The sequence below is a fragment of the Pogoniulus pusillus genome, chromosome 36 (genome assembly GCF_015220805.1).
Source record: "Pogoniulus pusillus isolate bPogPus1 chromosome 36, bPogPus1.pri, whole genome shotgun sequence".
NCBI lineage: Eukaryota > Metazoa > Chordata > Aves > Piciformes > Lybiidae > Pogoniulus > Pogoniulus pusillus.
Window position 1 is genome coordinate 10118892 of NC_087299.1, and position 27716 is coordinate 10146607.

General features: G+C 48.8%; 2 protein-coding genes and 1 long non-coding RNA gene across 5 annotated transcripts; 2 read left to right on the forward strand and 1 right to left on the reverse strand.

Annotated features, from left to right (window-relative positions):
• The first annotated feature begins 587 nt into the window (after positions 1-587).
• On the forward strand, positions 588-4955 carry LOC135190457 (uncharacterized). Its single transcript, XR_010308526.1, has 3 exons — positions 588-3634; positions 4122-4165; positions 4742-4955. It is a non-coding gene; the product is annotated as an uncharacterized LOC135190457 (long non-coding RNA).
• A 187-nt stretch (positions 4956-5142) lies between these two features.
• C36H1orf167 (chromosome 36 C1orf167 homolog) lies at positions 5143-16912 on the forward strand. 2 transcript variants are annotated; one of them, XM_064172233.1, is made up of 17 exons: positions 5143-5313; positions 5801-5898; positions 6267-6453; positions 6895-7076; positions 7375-7561; positions 7715-7937; positions 8484-8662; positions 8796-8892; positions 9707-9849; positions 10540-10748; positions 11464-11608; positions 13891-14158; positions 14717-14825; positions 15074-15305; positions 15414-15549; positions 15733-15843; positions 16530-16912. In XM_064172233.1, exons 1-17 carry the CDS (start codon positions 5249-5251, stop codon positions 16587-16589), a joined length of 2631 nt encoding a protein of 876 aa, XP_064028303.1. In that variant the 5' UTR covers positions 5143-5248; the 3' UTR covers positions 16590-16912. The 2 variants fall into 2 exon arrangements, with proteins under 2 accessions (XP_064028303.1, XP_064028304.1); XM_064172234.1 differs by having other exon boundaries at positions 6270-6453.
• Positions 16913-17848: 936 nt separating this feature from the next.
• On the reverse strand, positions 17849-27671 carry MTHFR (methylenetetrahydrofolate reductase). Of its 2 annotated transcripts, none has more exons than XM_064172241.1 (12): positions 27608-27671; positions 25473-25746; positions 24246-24484; positions 23863-23973; positions 23501-23694; positions 22776-23026; positions 22212-22346; positions 21738-21918; positions 21176-21358; positions 19397-19498; positions 19039-19158; positions 17849-18560 (listed from the first exon to the last, which is right to left on the reverse strand). In XM_064172241.1, exons 2-12 carry the CDS (start codon positions 25712-25714, stop codon positions 18363-18365), a joined length of 1956 nt encoding a protein of 651 aa, XP_064028311.1. In that variant the 5' UTR covers positions 25715-25746; positions 27608-27671; the 3' UTR covers positions 17849-18362. The 2 variants fall into 2 exon arrangements, with proteins under 2 accessions (XP_064028311.1, XP_064028312.1); XM_064172242.1 differs by lacking the exon at positions 27608-27671 and adding an exon at positions 25310-25366 and having other exon boundaries at positions 25473-25545.
• Between the last annotated feature and the right edge of the window lie 45 nt (positions 27672-27716).

Consider the following 27716-nt stretch of genomic DNA (forward strand, 5'->3'; position numbering starts at 1 on the left):
GGACTTTGCAAAGTGTGCAGCTTGCTTTGAGTCCTTGCTCTTGTCCTTAGAAGTTTTTAAAAAGCACTTCATAAAATCTTGTTGCCTTTTGGGCAGGGTTAATTAGCTCTTCCTGACCGCAATGAGACTGAAATTAAGAATGCATGTTGAGAACCTGGAACCTGGCAGAAAAAGTGTGATGGAGAAGTAAAAAATTGCATGAGTCATCAAGAAAATAGGTTATGGTTAGGTTCTTGAGCATGAAGTGGTCCAGTGCCAGGTTCCAAGTGTTTATGGAACAAAATACCACTGGTGAATGTGATGGTCTCATGTCCTTTCACAGTTCGCATCCTTTGTAACACCCTTTGGTGGTATGTTGCTAGTTGGCTGGGTGTTCCTGGGGGAGCTTCTGTGGAGCACAAGCCCAGTGCATTTTGTGCTTCAGACACCCTAATGGCAGCAGCCTTGCTTTGTTCAGTCTGTAGGTGCCAGCTTCTACTTGCCCAGAAAAATCATGGAATCTTTCAGTTTGTGGTACAGTTGGTGATGTGTGGAGGGCAGTAACAGCAGTTCCCAAGGATAACTGCAACGCTGCATGACTGTCTCCTGTGGCTTTAGTAATTGGGTTTGTCCCCCAGTTTGTGATGATTACTGAAAGAGTTTGCATGTGAGAAGGACAAACAGACTGTTTGCAAACTGAGATGACTGAGGCTCAGATGCTCCTAGAGGAGAATGAGTGCAATTTGACAGGAGGCTTTCTGGTATTTGAGTGTGTTTGCACAAGCCAGTGGGCATCCATTTCATAGGCTGTGCTGTCTTGCTCGCTTCAGATTGAGTAGGGTTTTAAGACAGAGGTATGTGTGTCTTTCACAGTATCGTTGTTGGGTTTTAGAGAGGGATGAGAAAAAATGATGGTTAGAATGACAGAGTGATTGACAACTTGCTTTTAAAACTTGAGGCAATAAAAGCACGGGCCCCTCAAATTGCACCTACCTGTTAACCGGTTAGGAAGCTGTGCTCAGCATCACTGTTAGACATGTAACTATCTGACTTAGTGGTTAGACTGCAAATTAGGTCTCACATCTCTACCTATGCTGTAGCCCTTCCAGGTCAGGGGACTGTGTAGAGTCCCCGGATGTGTAAATGTGGTTTCATCCTTCAGTGTGGACAAGAGGAAACCTACCTGCATAGCCTTGAACTTTTGCAGGGCTGTAACATAACACATGAACAATTTTTCACCTGTTAAGTGGCTCAATAGTACCTTAAGTCAAGGCACTACTTGTTCTGTCAGCCCTAGAGAAAATACAAGTGTGGAGGAGATCTGGGCTGGACTTCCAGTCAGTGAAGAGGGGTAAGCATTGTACTCCAGCTGGAACCACATTGCTCTGGCTTCTGTAAAAGCATTTTCTTTTAGACCTGTGCTTGTCTGGTGTCACATAGATCTGGTTAGAGGTAAAGTAGTCTGAAAAAGCAGCTACAGATGACCTTGTCTTGTAAGCAGGGTAGCTCAGCCTTGCTAGCAACAAGCTGCAGGTGCATGCATAGTGCTGAAAGTCTTTGTTTTCCAGGTTTTCTGTGGAGAATTGAACCTGTCTCTTTCAGTCCTTCCTGCTCTGCCAGACATGATTGTCTGCTAAGAAACAGGAAGAGAGTAGTGTCCATGATACTTGGAGAACTGAGGCTGGTGGATTTGAACAAGAGGCAGAAGTACCCAATGCCATCAGCAAACTGGGGAAGATGTGGTGAGAAATGTGCATGTTCCTTTGTTTATGCTACTTCTTATTTTTCTTCAGAGCAAAGAAACATCCAGAAGAATATCAATGATGATGTGTATGTGGGCTCTAGAAGTCAAGTAGATATTTCTCGTTGCTGGCTTGAGACTGCAGCATTCAATGTGACTTCCAGACAGACAGAAGAACAAGGTTGGGTGTATACCACACCTCCGTCAGACAGGAGGAGAGATCCCAGTCTGAGACAGACTAACCTGTCCTGCCCTTTCCAGCCATTCCAGGACATCACCAGCAAATTCTCCAGTTCCTGCTTGCAACAGGAGAGAATCTCAGCAGAGAATAATCTCTGCTCTAGGCTGCAGCTGCATGGCTCAAAGCATGTGGCTCATAAGATCCCCTGTCTTGCTTTGTCAGTAAGTCCTGCTGTGAATCTCCCTCAGAGACACTCCTGTCTTGAGGCTTATAGTTTAGAGGGGAAAAGGAGGGAGAACATTGACTCTCCTCAACACCACCATTGGAAAGCAAATGCAGCTGGTAGCTGCTCCATACACACAGCTTGGCATCACTGTTTAGGAGGCAGGAACAAGGATAGTGGCTATCTGGTGGAAAAACGACCGCATCAATCTCCTTCTGCCTCTTGTATGGATCCTGTGAACCCTCCACTGGTCAATACACATTTGTCATCTCATAGTGTAGAGCCCCCTCTTAGGCATGAATTAGCAGTGTGTCCCTCTTCAAGGAGCTCAAGTGAAAGGGTGAGTGCTTGTCATAGTTCAGCCCTGACCTTGGGGGATCTTGATTCATCTAGTTTAGAGTCCCTTCAGACTCTTTTGCAGTCCTCACAGATCTCTGCTAGCTTGTACTGTGCAACTCAGAGGCTTAAGCAAGAAACTGCTTTGATGGGGATGTCAGGCTCTCTCCCTCTGGAGCGCAAGTCTTCCACAGTTAGTAGAAGTTTCTGCTTTGCTCCTGATGATTCACCTCCTAGTAGCCAGAGCACAAGAGAACAGCTAGCTGGAGTAAAGACCAGTGTTGCTCAGGCAAGGTTGAAATGGGGTGTCCCGTTTGCTAAGGACTGGAGCTATACTGCAGCAACAAGGGACTTCAGTCATGAAGAACCTCTCTCTGTCTCTCATAGATATGGATACATTGACTTGAATGCATGGAGAACCAAAATTTCAGGTGACATTCAGCCAGAAACACTCACTTCTGGAGTGGGGTCTGGCAGGCTAGTGGATACAGAAGCAGATTCCTCATGCAATTGCTCCCCTTATTTCAGATGCCAATCCCAGGCAAAAGCGGCTCTGGAAAGTGGAAGTCTTTATGTTCACACACAAAGTCATTCCCCTGGGAAGGTTCTTAAAGGAGAAGAGACATCTAATGGGGCAACCCCATGTGCTGTATCTTGGAAGAAAGACCTTCCAACCAGTCTGTATCCAGAGGGTCTGCAGGTGTCACTGGAAACAGATTTGGGGGGGGCTCAGATGAACATTGGTGTAGCCATGTATGGGACTCCAAGGGAAGTGTGTGTGAGAGTCACTTCTCCTGGAGATAAAGAGTTTAGACCAGTCCAGCAGCTTAGTATTAAATCTGTAGAAGTCAACAACTCTAAACCTCATGTTAAGTTCAGGAAAAAAACAGAAGAGATGTATGACTCAGGAGCAGCCAAGAGAGTGGCTGTGGTGGGCAGCAACCAGTCCAGTCCTTTTCGCATTCAAGTTGAAGAAGGCTTTGGTGAATTTTCTAAGATAGATTGTGTGAATGTGAGCAGAGAAGGAAGAAGAAACAAATATTCCCAGAGGAGGAGAAATTTGGAAGCTGATGCTAATCTCAAACACTCTGAAGAACCTTCTCTGGAGGAGAGTGCCGAAGAACCATGGTGTGGTGAAGAAAGGAGCCAGACACAGGGAACTGTGTCCAGAGAGGTGAGGGTGTACTCATGGTGTAGCATCCTTGTTCACTTGTTTCCATTTGATGCTAGAGGTGCAGAGGTACAACAGTGGTTCTGCTGGTACTGAATGGCCAGATTTTCATCTCATGTGGTCCTGCTCCATCCTAACACACACATCTCTGTACCTCACATCGTTCTTCGTAAAGACCAGCTTGTGAACTTGGTTGTTCTTGGGAACATCTGTTTATACTTTCTGGATCTGGATGCAGAGGGAAAGCACTGAACTGGCTTTCATTCTGTACATAATCGAGATTTCAGGTTTTGGGAGTTTTTCTATGTCTAAAGTATGTAAGAATTTTCACAGAACAATGGTGGGGCAGTGTCAAAGGCATCTGACACAATACACCACCCGGAGGCAGCACTTTTCTGGTCACCATCCAAAATGGCTTGCCATGCTGGGCACAGATAAAGTCTTCAGCAGAACAGAGTAGTATGAATAATGGTCTTCTGTCTGTTTGCAGGTCTCAGAAAACAGCTTCTGGTCATCGAAGGTGAATGAGCAAAGGTACAAAGGCTCAGTGTTTATGTGTGAGTGTGCTGGTAGTTAACAGGAGAGGGAAACTGCTGGGAAGTGGCTAAGGAGCCATGATCCTGGCAATGATGTGGTTTAGGGCTGAACCTAAATTATTCTGCCACGGTCTGCTCAGGGGTGCAGCTTTTCAGAGAGTTGCCACCTAGAATGGAGCATGCTCTAGCAAGTAGTTTCTGCATTTTTGAAGTTCTGGCTTCCAAATTCTACCTTGGATGGTGCTGGCAATGAGGGAGCCTTGGTGCCACATGTGCTGCTTTTCAGTGCAGCCAGTTCTGGTGTGCTCACTGCTTAGTTAGCAGACACCAAGAGCTGGGCTTATCCATGAGATGGTGTTCAAATTTGTGACCTGTGAGTAAGATGTGCATGAAATTACTATCAATTCAGCAACTGTGACACCTTAGTTTGGTGTAAGGCTGCAGGTTTTTTGCGCTTTAAAATGATCCAAACCATCTCTTTTTGGTTTGATGCTGAACTCTGATTGCTACCTCCTGTCTGTGTCTAACTTCCATTTCTGTTAACTGAAGCTCACTTTTGGTTTTTCTCTTTAAGTTTCCAGTACTTCTGTGACAGACAAATGTTAACTCGGTGTTTCCAAGCCTGGAGGGAACACATCCTGTGGAAGAGGGCTGTGGCCAGGCAGCTTTACAGACAGCAATTGCTTCGGAAGGGCCTTGGTGCCTTGCGGTGGGCTGTGCACCAGAGGAGCATGCAGCTGGAAGCAGCTCAGCAGAGACATGCCTTGGCACTACTCACTGTCAGCTTCCACAGGGTGAGGATGGGCTAGAGACAGTAGAGGGGATGTCAGGAGTTTTCTGTTGTGCAGGCAGAGAAGGCATAAGTCCTGTTTGGAGTGGGAGGAGGAAGGGGCACCCTCTGACATTCAGTGATGTGGACCCTGATTTCAATCCTCTGCCTGTGGTACTAATTCTGTGTTTTCTTCTTCAGTGGAAGGAGGCTGTGGCCAAACAGATCAGGAAGCAACCCCTGAAGCCTGAGCTGTGTTCTTATACCCAAAGTTCATCAGTGGGGTCTTTTGGAGTAGGAAGATTAGCAGCTATGACAACCTCAGCTCAGCACCAGCTTACAGAGGGATACTCAAAGGAAGTTGAGCAGGCTTGTAGGTAAGCTGAGAACATTCTCTTTCTGTTATCTTGGACAAGTAGAGGTTTACAAACACAGGATGGGAAACTTATTTCCAGGTCTTTGGATGTATTGCTGCAGATAAACACTGCCAAGAGTTAGCAACTTAGTTTTAAGAACTTAATGATCCTATTCCAGAGCTTCTGTGCAGCTTCTGTGCACTTGTGTTTTCAGTCTGATCTGAATCTGGTCAGTCTGACAGAAATACTCCTGTACTATTTCTTGAGTTCAGCTACCTGCCTGTGTGACACAGGTGTAAATGAGATGGGAGTGAGGCAATACTACAGCCTCTAGCAGAACTGTAAAGGTGTCAAAAGAAAAATCTTTTGTTGTGCTGTCTGATTCTGAAGGCAGAAAACAAGTCCAGACAGAAGGAGAGAACTACCAAGGGTGAAGGAAGACTCTGGGTTTTGTTCTCTGAGTGTCTCTTTGGACAGACATGTTAAAGCATGCTCATCACTCTTTCAGGGTGGAGGGAGGACTGTGGACACAGCTTCATCGTAGGCAGAGAGGAGATGAGTTCTGCTTGAGAGTTGAAGCAATCAGAGATATAAGACGTCTATCTGGTGAGCACATGTCCCGTAGCCTTGGAACAGCTTGGAGATAATCCCTGCTCCACAGTGTTTCTTGATTCGTGTTTAGTTGTGCTTTGACTGGACTCTTTCAGAACCTGAACCTGCAGACAGGTGAGGTAGTATCTGTGGTGGTGGATGGTGGTCTGTTCATCCTGTCATACACTGTTTACCTTGTTCCTTGTATTAATTTAGTTGCAGCAACTGCTGTGGTTCCAGCAATGTGAGCTGGCTCCCTTAGGTGCCCTTTCTCAGATAGCTGGAGTTCAGCCAAAGAATGTTTGCTATGTTGACACTAAGTTGTTTGAATTTCTTCTAAATTGTTTTCCTTCCTGTCAATCTCTTCTTGCCTTGCAACACAGCAGCTTTCAGACTGTGGCGCCTGCAGAAGGAGCTGCTGAGCAAAGAGGAAGCCAGGCTTTTGAAAGCCCGTGCTCTGCTGGAAAAGAAGCAGCTACGAAACATTTTCTGGAGGTGGCGTTCCAGATGCTTGGAAATGAAACAGATTTTGGCCCTGACGACTCGGATCCAGAGACACTTGGTCTCCCAGTAAGCTGATGTGTTCTCTTTTTTTGTGTGAAGTCTGTTCACTGTGAAAGTCCAAGGAATGGCAGAGCCAGCCCAGACATTGATGTGTTGTTCCATCTTAAAGCTATCTATTCTTATGGTTTAGGAGTTAATAAAGATGAAAGTAGGAATACGTACATGAAAAGGAACTTCTGTGGCCAGAGACATTACAACTTGTCCCCTGTGCACTGCCAATGCATTTTGGTCCTGACTTTGATGTCCTTAAAGATCAAACTGAAGTGTATCCACTGTTGCTGCTATGCTCCAAGCATGACAGTGGCTCTTTAATGAGACAAGTGAATAGAAACTTTAAAGAAGACAGCTTCTGTCTGTCTTTCCTGAGCTAAATCCAATCTCAGAAGGACACATGAACTTGTACACATTGTTTTCCATGTGGCTTTAATTTTCCTTTGATATTCTCAGGTGTTTTGTTGCATGGAAGGAGACTGTTGAGCAGAAGGCACTTTGCAGGTGCAACCTGGCCCACCTCAGAGTGGTATCACTGAGGAAATACTTCCAGCGGTGGGCTCAGATGCTGCAGGTCAGAGAAGGCAATAAGCAGGCAATGGCGAACTTCTTCCTCCTACGGTGGAGGCAACATTATGGTGAGCAGCTTGGGGACTGTGCAGGATTGAAGATGTGGAGATGCTTAGGCTCCTTCCTCTTCTTTGAAGTGAAGACCAGTCTGATAACAGGGAGGCTCAGATGATACTCAGATTACAAATCAGAGTGAGAAAAGGACTAGTTGTGGACGTGTCAGTGAAGCTACAGGGAGATCTGTTGCTGTGCTTCATAAACCTGGCAGGAAGTCTTAAACCTTGCTGAAAAGAAGCAGTTTGAGGGCTGAGAGGAGTTTCTTAGGAATGCCTTCTGACAAATGTCTCCTGTCGTTCTCTGGTTAAGAATCACTTATAGGCTCAGCAGCTGACAAGACTGCAACAAAGAGGCTTGAAGATCAGCCTTTGTGGACTACAGAGAAACAGTTGCCAGAGAAAACAGGCTACTCTCTTGATGACTTCTGCCAAAAGGTGAAGCTCCAGAGAGTGTATCTGCTGTGGAAATCACGGCTGCACGAGCATCACAGAGCTGAGTGAGTAAAGAAGAGTAAGCTCCTGGAACTCTACCCTCATTAGTAGTGTGCACTTGACTTTATGGTCCTTCTGTCATTAATCATGTCTGCTCTAGTGTCCCTTTCTGGTATCTCTTTTCAGTCACTTTGCTGTCTCAATATCTTCTTTCTCAGTTCTTTCTCTCAGACTTTGGAGCAGTGTAGACTCAGAAAGACTCTGAAATTATGGCACCAAAAGTGTCTCATGCTGAAGACAACTGAACAAAGTCCTAAGCACTCGCACAGGACTGTCGATGGAGAACCTCTTACCATGCTGTTTTCAGAAGACCTCTCAACATCATCTGGCTTTGACAGCAGTGCTTCAGCTATTCTGGCCTCTCAGAGCTCATTGGAAAAGGTGAGAAGGTCTTAATACATCCAGACTGCTCTGAGGTATTAATTCATGGTTTTGTTGAAGGGAAAATTTCTGCTTCAGCATGATGTTGTCATTGGCAAGCTGTGCTTTGTATTTAGGCCTGAAGAGCACTGAGCTGATAGGATCCTGGAGTTTAAACGTCATTGGAAATTGCAAAGTTGCTTCTCTCTGTGCCCTTCCTTGTTCATCACTTGGTGGTATGGGAAGGTGCCAGGCTACTGAGGTTCTCCTGTGCACTTGCTTCTGATTGTGGCTGCAAGGTGGAAGGGATGAGGTACAAAGAGCCTTGTCACTGAGAAAATACATATGTCCGTTTCCCCTTTGCTCACTCTAGAAATAACTTTCCCAGCACTTTTATGTTTGCATTCCAGAGCTGTACTTGCCAGCCTGCAGTTCCTTTGGATGCATCCTGGATTTTCCTGGGTCCTGAGCAAACAGAGGAATAAATGGCATGGTCAGAAGTGTTAGCTGAGTGATTCCTGTGGGGGCCATTGACCTGATGGCATGTTCTTCTCTCCATACCAGCAGGAATGCAGTTTTAGTGACAGCAGCCAGCAGAGCTTCTCCTCCATTCTGACTGCTGAGGATTTCACACCCATGCCTTATTACAGCTCTTTCCTGCAACTGCACCAACACACAGAGCTGCCAGCTGAGCTGGGTGAGGAGCTATACTTGCAGGCCTTTGCTCCATGGAGTACTGCAGCTGGGTGAGTTGGAGACCAGTTCCTTAGCATGCTGGTCTGACTGAATTCTTTCCTTCTGGAGAGTCCCTCATGTCTCCTCAATCTTCTTTCTGGATACTTTTCCTTCATCTATGTTCCACTGACACTTGTTTTGCAGAAGCAATTGGTTTATGGGAGGTCAATTGCAGTCTCTTGCGCTGCAGAGTCCAGACAACCATGTCCAGTCTCTCTTCAATCACTCTGCATGGAAAGAGGTAAGGCTGAAAAACAATGCTATGCACGTAACTGTGCAGATGTTCTCTGCAGAGCTCCATTTAGCAAAGAGCCTCTGCCTGTCCCTGACAGCATATGGAAGGCCTTGCTGCTGTTCTCTCTTTGTCTTCTCTCCTCTCTCAGACAAGTTTGGGAGATGGAGGCATTTCTCTGGATAACTATCATGCCATTTGCCAGCTGAGTTGGAAACAGTTGGCGATGTATGACTGACAAGGGATGCACTTGATGGCTGTGCCTGGGTGTGTGTGGGCTAGCAACAGGGAGTTAGGGAGCCACAGAAAGCAGAGTGGCAAGGGGAGATGCTTGAGCGTGTCCAGAGAAGGGCGACAAGGCTGGTGAGAGGCCTTGAGCACAGCCCTACGAGGAGAGGCTGAGGGAGCTGGGATTGGTTAGCCTGGAGAAGAGGAGGCTCAGGGGAGACCTTATTGCTGTCTACAACTACCTGAGGGGTGGTTGTGGCCAGGAGGAGGTTGCTCTCTTCTCTCAGGTGGCCAGCACCAGAACGAGAGGACACAGCCTCAGGCTGCACCAGGGGAAATTTAGGCTGGAGGTGAGGAGAAAGTTCTCCACTGAGAGAGAGATTGGATACTGGAATGGGCTGCCTGGGGAGGTGGTGGAGTTGCCATCCCTGGAGCTGTTCAAGGCAGGGTTGGACGTGGCACTTGGTGCCATGGTCTAGCCTTGAGCTCTGTGGTAAAGGGTTGGACTTGATGATCTGTGAGGTCTCTTCCAACCCTGGTGATGCTGCGACTCTATTACAGTCCGGTTTTCATTTTGTACTTTTCTGGATTACAGGACTGCAGTTCTGACAAGGAGGTGAAGAGCTGCTGGCACCAAGCAGAGAAATACTTCCTGCAGAGGTACTTCATTGTCTGGTCGGCTCGAACTCAGCACCTTGTGAAGGCCCAGGAGTACCACAGGCTCGCTCAGCTGTCTCGGTAGGCATTGCACTTTCCAGAAGGTTCCCAGAGCTCTGCACTTCATTAAAAAAAAAAAAAGTCTTCCTCTAGCTGTCTTTTTCTGCCTTCCCTGGGAGTTCTGCATCTCATTTTTCGGCTTTTACTGCTTTGAAACTGTTACAGAATCATGGAATGGTTTAGGTTGGAAGGGACATCAAGGATCATCCAGGTCCAAACCCCTGCCATAGGCAGGGACTCCTCCCACTAGAGCAGATTGCTCAAGGCCTCATCCAACCTGGCCTTGAACATCTCCAGGGAGGGAGCATCCACAACCTCCCTGAAGGTTGTATATCTGAACACAGTCATTTCTGGTTTGATAGGATGCCTCACAAATAAGAGCAGGGCCAGCACTGCTGATAACAAGCCCTGGTAACTTCCTACCTGCTAAACTCATCTTTCTCTCTGCCCGTGCAGAAGCTGAACATCAGGCCTGGCACAGCCAGGACAGAACAATTTACTCAGCAAGTTGCCCTGTGCACAGTTTCCCCTGGCATTTTATGGGGAAAGTATGTTAATGGGTCAGATGTATTTCCTGGACCCTCTCATGTGTATCTGTATTGCTAAAAGTTTCAGCAACAGGAGTGTGAATTTGTATGAGTTGTTCCTAATGTTGGTCCAATGACTTTTATCTTTCTCAGAGCCTGGTCCAATGACTTTTATCTTTCTCAGAGCCTTTCTCAGCTGGCACCACTGGGTCATGGAAAATAAGAACAAAAAAGCAGCAGCAGCCCTAAAACATCAAGTTCATTGCTGCCAGAAGGCTTTCAGCCTGTGGAAGAAGAGGCTGTTGCAGAAAGTGGAAGCTGACCAGAGATTCCAAAGTCACATTCACCAGATGACTGCTGATGCTCTGTGGCATTGGCATTCCTGCTGGCAAAGTGAGTTACTCTATCCTTCAGCAGCACTTGTGTATGTAGGAGAGGGCTGCAGTGGGAGTGGTTAGGAGGGAGTAAGTCCTGCTTCTGGATGTAACTGCACACTGCTTCTGCAGAATGGTCTAGCCCAGGGGTCAATAAATGGCTGTGTCCCTGCATTTTTGTTACAAACAGGACTTGGGCCCTGCTGGTTTGTAGTCCTTTATGCTAGGGGAGGTGCTCCCTTCGCAGTTGATTGGAAAAGGAGTGGATCTTGATTGTCTTGCACTGCAAAGGAGTATTCAAGCAATGCATTTTAGCAGCAGGGGAGCGAATTGGAGTTGAGGAGCAGCATTCATAAGTTGAACATGTCTCCAGGCTGACCAACAGTCAGGCTTTGCTGCAGTGGGAGCAGTGTATCTTTTGGGGCTGCTTAACAGTCCTTATCCTACCCCTGAAGGGATTCAAAGTGCATTAAATGCTATGCCAAGGAAGGAACAGACCAATTTTTTGATGGAAAACTGCCTTACAGATGAGAGTGGAAGCCACCTGTGATCAGGGAAGGGAAGGGAAGAAACAATGTCAGAAAAAAGCCCTACAGGACTTTCCAGCTGCTAAAGAGAGGATGGAAACCTTAGAAAACCCTGTACTGTTTGGTATTTGTAGCAGATGCATTCCCAGCTCTCGTCTGAACTCTGTGATGGAGAAAAAGTCATTGGGCTCTTGCGTTCTGTCACAGGGAAGCGTGCTGTGCGGGAGCTGCAGCAGCAGTGGGCTCAGCACAGTTGCCAAGAGAAGAAGAGGCTGGTCCTGCAGAAGTGGTATTGCCAAACAAGGAAGCAGAAGTATGCTGCTTTTTTCTGGGAACGTCATCTTCTGCACAGGTTGCTTTCCTACCCTCAAACTATTTCTGAAGCAAGCTTTGAGCAAAGAGCAGTTTATGTAGCGGAGAATCTGGTGTGCTCAGACCAGATCGAGTTTGAAAGTACAGCTGGTTGGTGTGTAAATGGAGCTGCTGTAGGAGTGCTGCCCTGGGGGTGCTCCTGTGTTAATGACTCTGCTACCCATAGCCTCACACTCACCTTGTTAGTCACAATATCTTTCCTTTCCGGAACCTCTGTTCAGCCTTAGCCACGCAGTGTGGTATTTGTGAACTAAGCAAGGGAGATGCAAACAAATCTGTGTAGATGAAAAAAATGAAAGCCCCATTTCCACTGGAATTATTCAGTATTTGTTGAAAGGAATAGTGGGCAGAGGTCTAACAGAGGTGTGATGCTTACAAACCTGAACTGCTTAGATTCTGACCAGTGTGCTGATATTAATTTAAACTACTGTGAAAAATGGAGTTCAGTATATTCCTGCAGCAAAGCAGTGTGCAGCAAAGCCTGTGAAGGGAGAACTTGATGCTGGCTTCATCACAGTGTTAGCAGAAGAGACACTGCAGTATATTTTGGAGTCTTGTGTTATGGTGCAGATCCTTAAACCACGAAAAGTTAATCTGAAGAGCACGGTGTCTGCTGTCAGTCGTGGAGAACTTCTCTTAGCTGTTGTCCAGCATACTTTGCACTGAAATCTGTTTTGTTTGTGGACTTGAAATGCAGTCAGGAGTCCAGCTGCAGTGATCCAGCTTTCAAGTGGTTCTCTTTGAGGTGATTCAAGAGGATAAGAAGGAATAAGATTATATATACCAGGGATTTGTTTAAGCGTGAGAAGAGCAAGTTTGGCCCCAGCAGATTTCCTTTTGCATTTGTGATGGTTTGCGTGTTACCCCCCCTCCCCCCAAGTCGTATGAAATCACCCAGACTAGGTTCAGGAGCAGACAAAGACCTGCAGAGGATAGAGCAACTGAAAACCCAGTGAAACCTTAGTGTGTGATGCTTAGGCTCTGCACCTACCCCACCCAATTGCATTTTCTTCTGCAAATCAATCTGCATCGTGGCACCCCGGTGGGAAGTGTGTTTCAGAGAAGTCCTTAATGTTGCTTCATCCTGTACAGTGTCTCCATCATTAATCTTCCTTCTGAGCTCTCCTTTGATGAGAGAGCACTTCTAATTTCTCACCTGGACATGGTACAGGCTGAGCCCTGTCTCTTCTGAGGGGGGCATTTTTCATGCTAGGCTAACCTGCAATAGATTCTCTTGATCTTTAGAGAAGCCTGCCAGGCAGAGGATATTTACACCTCTGCCCTACGGTGCAGTGGAGTGATTTGCATAATGAAAGTCCAAGTGGAACAAGGAACCAAAAGGGTAAGCCAGGAGTTAAAAGCAAATTGGTGTCTGAGGTTGCAGAGGAGGACTGGCCTCCTGTTCATGCAGAGAGATTACTGTGGGTGCAGATTTACAGTGCTGTTAATAGTAAGTCCTGTAGACATTGACTTTTTTGGTCTAGAATGGTTTCCTTGACGATGTTGTATCATTCTAGTGAGGCATCCCGTGTATGCAAGCCCTTAGTTTGTGGCAGCCAAGAAAGAAATTTAAATGCAAATCTTGACAACAAGCTGCTGCCTTTAATCCAGCCTGGTTCTGCAGCAAGCAGATTTAAGGAGTCTGCTGGGTTCTGGGCCGAAGGAGATTTTAGCAGATTTGTTCTCATCCCATAAGGAAAAAACCTCCCTCAAGCATCATCCTAAAGGTCTGCTTCTGGCATAGATAAAGGTTGTATGTAGACTGACTAATCTAATTCCTTTCTTTCTCGGGGAGAATCTTTTGTGTGTAGTGGCAGGGCAGCCTAGGAAAAGTGTTTTGTAGGCAAAGGAAAAAACAATGTAACATGGCATTTGGTTTGCAGAGGCCTTTGAAGAGGAAGAAATGCTAAAATGGCCATAAGGAAGCAGACCTTCCCCTAAGCTTTGAAAAGTTGAGGGGCAACAGGGCTGGGATTCTGAAAGTAAAACAAGAGCAAGTGTTTTAGCAGAAGAAAACCGTAGTGAGGAATCTGAACTTACACCTCCCAGGGAGGAGGTACTGGAAGAATATGCACCACAGAGGAAGGTACATAAATGTTGGATGCAGAAGAAGTAATAGGAGCAGCCTTTTTCTTGCTTTGACCATTGAAGTGTGACACTGCAGAGTGGGCTGAGAAAGTAGAATTTGGTCTGTAGCCTGTTTGGTGCTGACATGGAGATGTGACTTAAGCATCTGCTGCTTTTCTGTGCTTGTGTTCTCAGGTGCCTAGTCAGCTGGGCCCAGGTCACTGCTTGCAGACTGAAGCAGCGTGAAGCTCTCTCGTGTTTTAAAGAAGTCAGAGAGCACCGCCTCCTAGTTGTGAGTTTTACTGAGTGGAGAATGAGATTCTTGAGAGCTGAACGGCAGGCGCTGGGAGAGAGAAGCCACAGGAGGCAGGAACCCTCCCAGGCTAAAGCCTGTCACCGCTGGCGAATGGCCTCCAGGGGACGGCAAGCTCTGTGTCTGGGATCTGTGGGTGCTGTGAAACAGGTAAGAAAGACGTCCCTGTGACACAGTTCTTCTTAACTGTTTTCTCATGAAGACCTCAGTTGGGTCCCTAGGCACTGAGATACGGTGCCAAGGCTTGTGCCAAAACCTGCTTTGACATGTGGTGGCTGCTTAGTCGCTGCCTTGGCATTCTTCACAGACTCTGCTTGCAGCTTCAGTACCATAATCTGGCACTGATTGCAGCAGCCATCTGGAGTACAGCCATAAGGAATGGGGACATTCTGACCAGAGAGACAAGAGCACTCCTTCCTCTCTGCTCAGAGATGAGATGGGATAATCACTGTCCCTGCAGAGCAGAGCGAGCTGTCAAAGGTGCAGCTTTTCAAAAGGCTCACAGCTAGCAAACCACAAAGAGGTCGATTGACTTCGAAGGGCTGAGTCAGTCCTGCTGGGATCTCATCTGTGCAGTTTCCAGCCTGGGCTCAAGCACATTTAACTACCTGCAGGGATGTGAGCGTAAATGTATCTCTAAGGCTACTTTGTATGTGTGCTGTGTATTGTGTTTGGTCTTGGCTACAGCTGTGTTATTTCTGTTTGCAGGCCTGCAACTACTGGACAAAAGCAGCTGCCTTTTCCCAGTGCTTACGTCAGTGCAGTACCCTGATAGGTGCTAGGAAGAGCAGAAAGATGTCTCTGGCTTGGTCCATGAGTAAGAAGATGTCTCCTCCTGGCTTCCTTTTGTGGGGCTGAGTGGGGAGTGTGAGTGAGGAGGGGTGGGACGTAGTGTGTGCCAGCCAGATGACTGGGATTCCTCTGTAAGGTAGGTGCTCATGGCAGCCAAACTCTGTGGGTTGCTCTGTGTTCAGAAGCCAAGGACTAAGGGCTCATGGCAGCTTTGATGTCTCCCCTCTCTAGCTGTGAGGTTAGCTCCTATGTGATTCCTCTCTTCTTCCCTAGAAAGCAGAAGAGGCAGAGAAAATGGTTCAGCACCAGCTGCCTCTCTCAGGCTTTTTCCCAGTGCCATTCATCGCTGGCTGGTGATCTACAAAAAACAAACCAGGGCTGAAAGGCTGCAGTTCTCTCACCTGGGAGAGAGCTCTGGTGTGGTGGGACACCCTCCTGTACATCCAAGGATCCAAGACAACAAAGCTGAGATAGACTTGGAGGAGAGGGAGGAAAAGTGGCTTGGGTAAGTGGAGTGGAGGGCTCTGAGCTTCCTTTTATTGCTGCCATCAAGAAGGGTCTTTCCTGTAGGACTGCTGGGCTGCTAGAGCTGATTTTCCTTTCTTACCTATAGGAGGAAGTATCTGAGGTGCTGGCACCACACAGTGATGCTTCGCCAGTGCCAGCGTGGCAGGAGACTGCGCTGTCTGACAAAGGGATGGCATCAGTGGAAAGAGGCCAGCAAGGTGGTGGCCCTGGCTGAGGCATTGGTGAGTGGCTGGTCCTGTCACCAGAGCAGCATTGGTGGGTGCTGCAGGGCATGCCTGCTCTTCTGGCAGCCTCACATACATCCTGGGAGAGGAGAGCGAGGGATCTGACAGCTGGGGAGTAGAGCGATGTGAGGCAGTTTTCCTGCCACAGCCCAGGCTGGGCACTGCCTCCTTCCCTGGCAGGACCAGCGGCGCCTGCTGGAAAAGGCCTGGAGAGTGTGGAGACGACGACGTTTGCAAAGCTGCGTGGTCCAGAATTTTTTGGAGGAGGAAGCCAGGAGCCTTCTTTCTCAGGTAAGCACTGCTGCCTGCTTTCATTCTGTGGCTCTCGAAGGACCAGAGAGCACCCCAGAGGAGAACTGCTGTTCTCTCTCTCCCATGGTGCCATGCACAAAACATTTGCTTAAGGGTAAGTTGTGTACAGCAAGGGATGGGATTTGTCTGTAACAAAGGAAAATAGCTTCCAGCTTAGGTGGGTTCATCGTTGGGTGTTTTTCAAGGCTTTGTGTCCACAGTCGATTTCCCTGACGTGTGCCCCCTTCCCACTGTCACCAGAGATGTTAATCCGCTAATCCCCTGCCTCTCATGAGCCCACTCAGGGAAGAAACAGGCTCCACACTGGTGCGGGAGGATTGAGCTGCCTTGCACCCAGGGGCAGGTGAATCGCTGTGAATTTGAGTGAGCAGGCAAAGCCTTAGAGCTCAAATATCCAGGATGCTCCTTTGCCTGCCGCCTCAAGATCCATGCAGGATTAGGTCCTCCTAACAGCAAGTACTGAAAGGAGAGGGCAGAGGGGCCATTGGTCTTCTTTCACACTGATTTGTACTCTGCAATTCCCTTTCTGGCTACAAGAACAGGAGTGAGTGGCGAGGCAGCTGGCACAGCCCTTGCTAGAGGAAAAGCTGTTTAGGGTATTGTGAGGGTGGCTGCAACTTTCAAGGGGGACCCCAGGGTTTGATTTGTCCACTTTATTCTTGAAGGCCTTTGGAAGGTGGTGTCAGCTCACAGCATTCCAGCTCAAGGACAAAGGATGCTGCTGAATGGTGGGGCCTGCCTGCAGCTGCTGCTTCTCTGAGGACACTTGGAGGATACAGCTAGCTGTCACAACAAAGAGCTGTTCCTGGGCAAGGAAGAAAGCCAACGCTGCCCACCTGATAAAAGCAGTGCTGCAGGCCAGAAGCATGGTAGCCAAAGGATGCCTAGGAAGAGATGGTACCTAGTGACAGTTACTCTTTCAAGGACTCATCTCCAACCTCCTTAGAGGCATAAACTTGAGAAGTTATTCCCTTTTGTTCTTAGGTTCCCTTCCCTTCTCCAGCCCCGATTTGCTGGAGCTCTGATTAAAGGTCAGAATGATAAGCTCTCCCTTTGCTCATTGGGTTTTTTTCCTGGACAGTTTAGTGCCACACAGTGGAGTAAGCAAATACATCTTAAAGAGATGAGCAGGAGTCTGCCTCTGCCAATGCTCCATCCTGTTGATTGCAAAGTCTGGACTGTCCTGGGTAGGTGCAAACATGGGTCTTTATTTTTAGATTTGGCTCTTCCCCGGGGCTTTCCCACATGGCTCCCACCTCCTCCTCCTGTCTAGGTCCATCAGCTCTTCATTAAGCCTTTCAGTGGGTGGCCAACCTCTTGACTGCTTCCTGCTGGTTCCTTTCTGTGCTGAATGGGCTAGGGATGAAGAAACCTGCTGGGAACAGCTGAGCACCAAAAGCTTTGCAGAGGCAAGACAGGCGTGCCTGACCCCCAACCTTGCCTCTGTGATTGATGCCCTGTAATTACCCTGGATATGTGAGCCCAGTCTCAGACATCTGTAATGAGAGGCTGAAGAATCTGGAAAAGGCTTTTCTTCCTTGCTTATTTGAAAGAGATGCTCACAGCATGGCAGGGATATCAAAAATTCCACTGGGAACTGCCCCAAGGTCTTGTTTTCCTAGCCTGTAGTAGCTTTGCACAATTGTTAAGTACACAAAGCAGCCTCCACAGCTCCCCCAACCCCTTCTTTCAATGCTGTAGGGCCTAAGGCTGGTGAGAGGCATTAGGTCAGGAAATAGAGGCTACATTTCCCTACAGGCTATGGAGAGGACCACCACACCTCCTGTGACCTTGCCCATCTTGAGTCAAAGACAGTAGCTGGTTGCTTTTGGTGAATTCTGGGATGTAAGCCTTCTCTCCTGGGATTGTCCATGCTTTACCTGGGGAAGAACTACTCTCTAAATAACTGCTTAACCTTTTCTCTTGTGCCAAGCCCATTAATTTGCAAACACCAGTCTTTGCTACTTAAGAGACTATGGCCTAGTACAAGAGACATGTATTTTATTGTACTAACAGAGAAATGTTAGAGAAAAAACGTGAACCTTCTGGAGTGTGTGCAAAAGAGCCTGATAGGATCAGGCATGAACAAATACATCAGAAGAGTGCAACTTTAACATCTTTTCAGAGTTGGCAACTACTGAAATAGCCTCCTTGTATAGGCACTGCTGACAGGAGTGTTTCTGCCCCCACGGCAGCATTTCTGGCATGAGAAAGTTAGCAGAATCCCACCTATGCACAGAGGTTCATGCTTAGCAGCTCTTCATCCTGCAGAGCTGCCCTGCAAGCTCAGAGGTTCAGGTAGTTCTGGCTGTTGTTCAGTGAGGAAGAGTCTGGGAGCTTTCGTGCTGGACACAAGAGCATGTAGTGTGGATAGGTCACTGAGCCAGCCTGGGCACTGTGCTGAGGAGTGTGTGGTCCACCAACAGCACGGGAGCTGCATTTTCTCTCCTCACGGTCAGTGGACAGAAGGAAGAAGTAACAGGTTAGAAGAAGACTTTTCACTGCTGAGTTGGAGAGTTCAACAGCTCAAAAGTATCATCCACAACCTGCCAGAGGCAATTTTCGAGTGGGAAGTCATTGTCCACCAGGTTGACCAAGTAGTAGTTGTCATGAATGTACTGGATGATCATGCGAGAGGGCGACTCCTCTTCGTAGAGCTTGGCCCACTGCTCGATCCACAGCGCAAAGGCCTCGTCCTGCCAAGAGAAAGAATACTGGCAGCGATGTAACACACATGCCACCGAGCTGCATTTAGGACAGCCAGTGCCACACATGCCTAGCCAGCTTGTGGTTGCTTTCTTCGCAGTGAAAACAGCAAGAGCTGAGCAGGGAGCCTCATGCTGTCCAGTCAGGGGAGCGCCCAGAACTGAAGGAGTACAATAGCTCGATGCTGCCCCTGTGCGTGTAAGAAGGGAGACAGCTACTGCCCATCTAGAGCTCTGGAGCCAGTACAGACACACAGGCAGCTCCCAAAGCGCCTGAGACTGAGCACTTTATGTCTATGAAGAGCTCTTGGAGCAGAGTTTTTATACTGGGAGCAGGAGGAGCAATATCTGGACCTCTGCAGGTGAATATCACACTACTCGGTTGTAATAAGTGTCACAGACTAAAACCAAACCAGACACTCTGAACTTCCAGGGCATCACAGCAATATATCCAGGAGGGAGGACTCACCTTCCAGGAGAGGAAGCTTACAGGATCCACTACAGTGGGCTGGATGATCTCTCTGCCTGGGAAGATGCCCCAGGTGACAGCATTGGGTTGCAGATCTAGAGCATTGGTGATATTCTGGCCCTGCCAAAGGAGAGAAAATCGTTCTGAAGCAACTGCTGGGGCAGGGATTGAGTAAGTTGGAACAATTGCATTTACCCTTTCTTTGACAAGAGACCAGACAGCTGCTGGACATCACAGCTGACTGACTTCACTTTCCCTTCCCTTCATGTCCCACTTTCTTCACAGTGATACCTAGATGTCTGATATTTGCCTCTCTCCCAAGGTGGTGGAAGAAAGTGTCCTGGAAACAGCAGCCTACCTTGACGTTGACAATGTGGTAGTTCACTCGTGACTCGTACTTCTTCAGCACTTTGAGCAGTGCTGTGACAATCTCACTAGAGGTGAAGAACTCCAGGTATGCCTGCAGAGAGGGATGGGGAAGGGCAAGGAGAGTAAGAGCCTTTGCTCCCAGCAGGGCTAGGACACATACAGGCAGCCAAGAGAACAGCTTTGCAGTCTTGGATGCCAGGCAGCTGAAGACTTAGGCGTCCATTCCCAGAAAAAGGTACTACAGAGGATGTTTGAACAAAAGGCAGAACAAATTAGAGCTCGGAGTTGGGAAATAAATTAGGCATAGCAGAGGTAAAGGTATAAGCTTCCTGCTTTGCATCTACATAAGCAGGCAAGCTTACACTCTGGCGAGTGTAAGTGCAACTGCTGGGCCTGGGAAGCAGCCTGTGCCAGAGAGTAGAGTGCCTGGAAGGGGTCTGAGCTTGATCTCTGTTCTACACAGTACCCGGTGAACAGCAGCATCCTATCAAGACAGCCCAGTCTGGTGGGAGCAGGTATCAGGGGTCTCAGCTGGCTCTCCCAAGCACTCTAACATTCCCCATCCTCATCTTTTGTTCAGAATTCTCCGTGTGCTTATACAACCTAATTCTGTACCGGCTCCATCTATTGCTGCTCCGTGCTTGGCTGCTCCAAACAACTGCTTCCCCTCCCCCCATTTCCTGGCCATTGTGCGAGATGATGGATTTCCCTCACCTCAGGGGAGTGTTTTTCCTTTGAAAACATAACTGCATTTGCCATCTGCTGGTCTCATGGCTTTAGTGGTTTGGATCCCCTTTGAATAAGGCTGCTTTGTTTCCTAGTATGAGCCACTTGCTTGGCACTTACCTTGATGGGAGATTCCTATCACAGCCATTAGTGGCAAGGCTGTAGGGCCTGAAAATGCCCCGCGGTAGAAGACAGGCGTGGCAGGTAAGACTGCTGGCAGGCCAGAGAAGGAACCTGGCACAGCAGTAGTGCTGCGGGGCGGGGGCAATTGGTGGACAACTCTGCCTTAGAGATAATGGAACGTTTGCATGCCCAGTTATTACCACTGGGATGGTAGAGATGCTGCCTCTGTGATGCCCATTTTAAGAAAAGCCTGGCTCTTTCACAGTATCACAGTATTATTATGATTGGAAGAGACCTCACAGATCATCAAGTCCAACCCTTTACCACAGAGCTCAAGGCCAGACCATGGCACCAAGTGCCACGTCCAATCTTGCCTTGAACAGCTCCAGGGACGGCAACTCCACCACCTCCCCGGGCAGCCCATTCCAGTGTCCAATGACTCTCTCAGTGAAGAACTTTCTCCACACCTCGAGCCTAAATCTCCCCTGGCGTAGCTTGAGGCTGTGTCCTCTCGTTCTGGCGCTGGCCACCTGAGAGAAGAGAGCAACCTCCCCCTGGCCACAACCACCCCTCAGGTAGTTGTAGACTACTTGAGATAGGGATCAGTTGCTGTGGGCAGGCCTGTGTTTGTATCCAAAACTTAGTAGCCCTGCTCTAGACAGGAGTTACCAATAACTAGTTGCTAAAAGTAAAAACAAGAAACTCTAGATGTTTGAGGTGGAGGAGAAGAGCCTTGAAGTAAACTCTAGAGATGATGTAGTCGGTTCGTTAGGACACCAAGGGAGCTTTGCCTCATTGCAGCATTAAGATAAGGAGCAAGCAAAAGGATTATCTGGGTGAAAGCCTAGGACCTCCCTACCTAACAGAGACCAAACTGGGTCATAAATGTTTGCTGCCTCGGCCAGAGCAGTGCAGCTACCTTTTGGAAGACATAACCCCCACTGGGCCCCCAGCCTACAATGGGGTCTGTGGATGGTTTGCCGTTGATGTTTGGCTGAGAGTTGATGGTCAGGATTCCTCGTCTGTTAACCTTCTCCAGCTGCTCCTTCAGGAGGTTGGTTTCAGTAGCAAGAGGGTCGTCATTCCAGGGCATACATGTAACCTGCAGTGAGAAAGGATGGCTCACAGTGCATATAGCAATCTTTTGCTTATCATCTGGATGTTGAAGGAATTCCAAAGTGCCCTAATGGCCTCACAACTTCAGTCCAGAATTCCCAGGTGTGGTTCAAGGGGCAGGATAGTCTCAACTCTAAGAATGAGTGCTGAAGCCTGTTGGTACTGGTCCTGTCACACTGTAGCAGCTTTCCTTCATAGGGAGCCCTAGGTCTGGCTGTTGAATTCCCTTCAGCCACTACACCTCGGTGAGCCTTTTGGGATAGGGCAGTGCCAATTCTTTTAGAACAGTGTGATATCAGGAGCAAGAGGAAATGCACAGTGTTGTATGAGCCACCCTGACCACCCCTTCCAGGGCTATCACTCACCTTGTAACCGTTCTTATTGGGTTCTCCAGTGATGTAACATGTGAACACCTCAAAGACGCTTTCCTCACAAGTCAGCTCTTCTCCCCACATCTTCAGGAGCTCCTCTCGGGGAGACTTGCTCTTCAGGTAAAAGAGGTAATAGTCTTTCAGTTCCCCAAAGGCTGGAGAGGAGGAGTTACCCCTGTAAAGGAACAAGACACAGGATTAACAGGCCACTGAGGAAGAGGAGCTGATTTCATGATGTAGGAAGAAGCCACCCAAGAAGAATCCAGCAAAAGCCATTCAGAGACTAAAAGCCTCAACATTTTGGGGCCGTTCTCACCTCATTCAAATGCAAGCAACTGGGGACCATTTTGTTAAGAAGCAGCTTGTTGTGTCAAGCCCTAAACATGCCCAGGACACCCAGAGACCAGCTATGGAGCAGGCTCTCATAGCACAGCTGGAGCTCGCTGCCATTGCAGGCTGGCAGCTTACCATCGGCCGTTGGGGAACTCATCCCATTCCTGGGTTCGATAGATGTAGCTCTTCGGCCGAGAGGCCCAGAAGATTGGACGGACATCTTCGACTCTTCTCTTGGGGTGAGCGCTGACAGCCCAGGGCAGAGGCCTCCTGCGTGGGAGGAGCAAGTGTTAACACAGTTCCTCCGCTAACCTTCCACTAGAGGCTGGAAGCCCTTCCCCTGGAGAACCTTGCCTCTGGGGACAGCAAGTAATGGGCTGAGAAGAGTTCTGTTTGTCAAGAAGTAGGACAGAACAATCTTTTTCCTTCATGGAACAATCTTTTCCCACTTAGTTTCCTCCCAGGACATTCAGTAGGTGTCCACAGGACTGACACCTGAAATCGGGTGAGGCAAGGGAAAAACCTCTGTGAAGCTACTTTGAATAAGAAAACACAGTTAATAATTTTCCTTTGTTTCTCTTGTCTCTTCTGAACCCTGTGGATGCAGAGGGAAGTCCACATGGCCTTTCCCAGCTGCAGAGAACCCTGGAAGTCTGCACCAGGATGTTACATATCATGAAGGCAGCAATTTCTGCTTACCTGGGGTCTTCCTTCCATATGCCCAGGCGCTTAAGGACTTCTGTGGTAGCCACTTCGCGGTTGAGGGTGTAGAAGTGGAGCCCATGCACCATGCCACTATCCAACAGCTCGCGGCACATGGACACTGCCAGCTCCACCCCATAGTTCCGGATGGCTGCATCATTGTCCTTGATGGGTTCAATCACATCTTTGATTTCTTGAGGGACTTCCAGCTTGGAGAGCTTCACCAGCTGGCGCAGGGAGTGGTAACCCTGGGTGAGGACGCAGTGGGTTTTCAGTTTTCAAAGGCCTTTCACTGATATCCCAGCAACACAGCTTCCATTTTCTGACAGACTTAGAGCTGGGGCTCCTGAATTCTGCTCCTAGGCCCCATCTCTAGGATGGTAACAAACTTCTGGTTGTGTTACTGTAGGTGACTTCTCCTCATTTCTTTGCCTGAGCCCGGCACACAGACAGTGCTGACCAACACTGTAGGACTGGCAGACAGATCATTGTCCTTTAGACCCCTTTTTGCCATATGGGCACAGAAAACCTTTGAAGCTTGATATATATTACATATTTATGAGTTTAATTTGGCCAACCACCTACAGCTTTACCACATTTTAGCACTCTCACTTCACACAAACTTTGCAGAAGGTATTTACAGACCTCTCGGGCCCTGACCCACAACCACCTAACGTCCTAGATCCTTATTCCCTCCCCAAACCAGAACCACTGGATTTCACCTGTATAGGGAAGATGCCAGGAATAATGGGGCAGGTGATGCCAATGGCTTGGCAATCCTTCATGAACTTGAAAAATGTTTCTGATCTGAAGAAAAGCTGCGTAATGATGAAGTCTGCCCCAGCAGAGACTTTCTCCTTCAGATACTTCAGGTCTTCCTCGTAGCTCCCCGCTTCAGGATGGCCTGTGGGGTAGCCTTTGAGGATGGAAAGGAAGAAGTGAAAACCTGGTGGTCAGGACAACACCCTAGAAATTGGGAGGTAGTCAGTGTGACTGTATTGTCAGGGCTGAGGACCGGAGGGAGACTGCTGGACTGATTTCCTTATCTCAGACCCTACCCCACACTGCAATGAGAGACATTTACCTGCCACACAGATATCAAAGTAGTCATCGAACTCATTGCGAATGTGCTTAACCAGGTCAGCAGCATAGTTGAAGCCATTTACCTCTTCCTCCCACTCCTCACCCACAGGATCTGAAAAGAGAACAAATCCACAGCTTTCTCCAACTGTTTGCTGTAAAGCCTCCTGCTGTCAAAAGGAAGAGAAGATGAAACTTCCAAGTTTACAGTAACCCATGGACTGCTTTTGTCTACCTTGAGCTAGAACTTCTGACAAAGGGATCAGGTGAAATGAAGTCTCAGCTTTTAACTCCTGCAGTGGAAGGAGCCTCTAAATCATGTGTTTCCATTTTACCCAGGACTTGAAGGCAACAGCAAGAGAGCCTCAGCCCTGCAAAAGCATTCACCTCCACGCAGCGCCATGATGTTCTTCAACCCGAGCCGCTTGGCCTTCTGCAGATGCCCTGTGATATCATCCTTGGTCTGGTTGCAGCATGTCATATGCAGGATGGTTTCCAGGCCACAGTAATTGACTGCAGTGTTGGCAATAATCATGGAAGATGTTTCCTTGTCAGATCCTGGGTCCCCTGCAGGGTGCCACGTCACATCAATGAAGAGCGGCCCGCCTGCTCCCATGCGGTCAAACCTGCGGATTTCAGAGCCCTGTTAGCCTACCAATTCCCTTCTCTTTGCCTGGGCCATCTTGCTCCCTGCTGCAATGCCAGCAACAGACAGAGCTTGGATGACAGCAGCAGGAGAGACCAAGGAAAGTGTTGAACTAGGAGTTTAGCAAGTGGCCAACATAAATAAGGAAGGTCACTCTTTAAGGCTGCATGAGGAGGAGCTCACAAGCTCTTTGAAGAACGAGTTTGTTCTCTGTAGAATAAAGCTCCTCCCAGCATGCTCTGTTGGACTGATGCTCCCAGCATTAACTGCAGGGCCACAAATATGGAAAGTAGACCAAATCGCCTCTGCGTTCCCAAGCACGCCTTACAGAAGAAACAAAGGCTCCCCTCGCTTGTCTCTCTCCTGCTCTGGACTGGAACAGACCCTTCTGGCATATAGCAAAGAGTCCTGGAACAATCTCTTCTCCTCCAGGTGAGCACGTGAGTGGCTTCTGCAACTCCCCCTGGGCTCCAGGATAACCTTTAGTTCTGGGAAGACCTATTCTCAGAAGCTACAACTATAATCTTCAGTAATAGAGGTACAAACCTCAGCGATTGGATGACTCTAAGAGCAAGTGGGAGTCTCTGTTCCAGAGACAAGGGTACACTGTCCATCCATTAATATCCTCTGCTTTTAATTGGTGCTTGTCTGCTCTGTTGTCCCCCAGATCTCTGTTCTAACCCCAGAGCACGACAGTGGGGTTGCTCCATCTTCGCAGAGCATAGCAGAGGGAAAACAATTTAGCACCCTCAGTAACCCCACCATGACACTTAACTATTCAGGGCCTTCAAGGAAGACAAGTTACCTGGTGTCCATTACCCTCCTCAGCAGGAAAGCACAGCCCCACTACCTGCTTCGTCACCTGGAAGGGGAGACAGAGCATGGAGCAGAGCCTGCCTCATCAGCTATTTCCCACCCCTCCACCAAAGACACCTCATCTCTCCCCTCTCCCATCCTGCAGCCCTCACCTGGAGATGAGATTGACAGCAGCATTGGCTGTGCGTGGAGGGAAGAACTCCAGGGAGAACCACTTGTCTCCAGAGTCCTGCCGCCGACGCATCTTCTCCCGCAGCCGCTCGTGCCGGTCAGCGTCGAGGACAGGGGTGGAGCAGCGTGAGCTGTCCTTGGAGCTCTCGCTCCCGCTGCTGCTGCCGCCATCAGACTTGGAGCTGGAACTCGTACTGCAGGTATGCTGGGTCTCGTTGACCATGCTGAGCAATCTGGAGGGGAGCAGGAGGAGCACTGTGGGTACAAGGCAGAATGCAGGTTTCACCAAGGAGCAGTTACCCAGGGGTGGGCAGCAGAGGATGACACAAAGAAGCCTATGCCAAGACTCAACGTTTCTCATCACTGAAGGGTTCCTTTTTGCCAGCCCTCACTACAAGCTGTACTGGGAGACATGATGAAAACACAATAAAAAGTGAGCGTTTAGATAGTGCTAAGAGAAAAGCACAGCAAATGGCTTCATGCCACTTTTGATGCAGCTCTTCTGTGCCTGTTGGGACAGATTTGGCTCTCTAAAGAGTAAGGTCAGCATCACTTTTGCCCTGACTACAGCTTAGCAAGCCATGTGCATTAGGTGAGGTGGCCTTGTGAACTTGTGTACCTGCCAAAAGGTAAAATGGTCACTGGGAAACAGCAAGCTGTCCAAGCATTACATAGAGTCTGTCTGGGAGGAAATGGCTGTGAGCCAGTGTGCACTTTGTTCTTATCATAAACTCTATGGCTTTAGGTCATCCAAGAAGACTTTGAACTCATCTTCTACTGTTTACACTGAGTTGCTAATTGAGCAAAACGCTCTGGGAGAAAGTCTGCTTTTACCACCTGGGGAACCTCTCCAGCTGGCAAGAGATATGAGAAAGCAACATGGGGCTGCTGCGAGGAACTGTGAGTCTTAAATCTCTTGTGTACAAACACTGCGGGCCACAGTAAAAAGACCTATTGATAAGCGAAGCAAAGGCAACAGGTCAGAGGACTTTGCTTGACATCCACGTGGCACTAATCTGGGAGAATTAGTCCAAAGCATGTGTTGGTGATCAAGCTATGGGTTCAAAACTACATCCAGTCAACTCCCACGAGCTCACCTCCAGGGCGCATGGCACCACAGGCACATCAAAAGGCCTTTAATACCGAAGGGGAGAGTTCATATATTAATGTGTCTATAGCATGAGAGTTGCTGGTGAGAAAAGGTCCTTGTGCTAAGGACAATCTAGAACCACAAAGCCAGGAGAAAGGCCTCACAATTTTTGCATACAGGCAGCATTTGGAACAGTTTCCTTACCGCTAGGTGCAGCACAGATTTGCTGGCAGACGCTTGAATTTATTACAAAGAGAACAAAAGATTTTCATATGAAACCATCCGAGCTGCAAAGTAAGACAACCTTAAACACCTGTCAGCTCCATTCAGTCAATATTTCTGCTCCTCTGTCCCTTCCACAAGGCAGAGCTCAGAAGATCTGTGACCCAGCACACTGATGCTTATCAGCGTGGTTGTGCTCATTATGTGATGCTGCTGTGCCCATTTCTTTCGCGGCTGGGATGTTTTTACTGCTTCCCTCATGCAGCGTGGATGTCTGAACCCTCCGAAAATTAGTCTTAACACCCAAGCTAAACTCAGCTGCCCAAACGTGCACTCCACGTGGGGCGTGCAACGTCTGTAAGCGACTCCCAGGCCATGGCACCAGGCTGACAGCCCCCTGCAAGGGGGCCATGGTGTCCTAGGCCGCGACAGCAGGTAGCGGCATGCCTAGGGCCTCCCTGCCTCGGGCCATGGCCTCAGGCAGGCCGTCCTGCGAGGCACAGAAGCGGCCCACGGCTGGATGTACAGCGTTGCCCACGGGGCAGCGGCACGGCCGCAGGAAGGCCGGCGGGAAAGGGCGGCGAGAGCCGGACAATAGGCACCAGCAGCACCAGGGAGTCCCTGCTACCGGGGGGCCGGTAGAGGGGCTAGGGAGCGACCGAGGGACAGCCCAATCGCTGCTTCACCTCAGCTGAACCCCTTGGGCAGCTCGGGCCCGCCACTCGGCGGCAGTTGGGCTGGGTGTCGCGGCAGGGCCCTTTCCCAGGCAGCGATCAGGCCCCCCGCTCCCGGGGCCCCGCTTACCTCCCGGCGGTGCCGGACGCTGTGCAGCGCGGGCGGCCCCGGCCCGCGGCGCTTTAAGACCGGGGCGGGCGCGAGTCACGTGGTGCCCCCCGGTTCCGGCGGGGCGGGG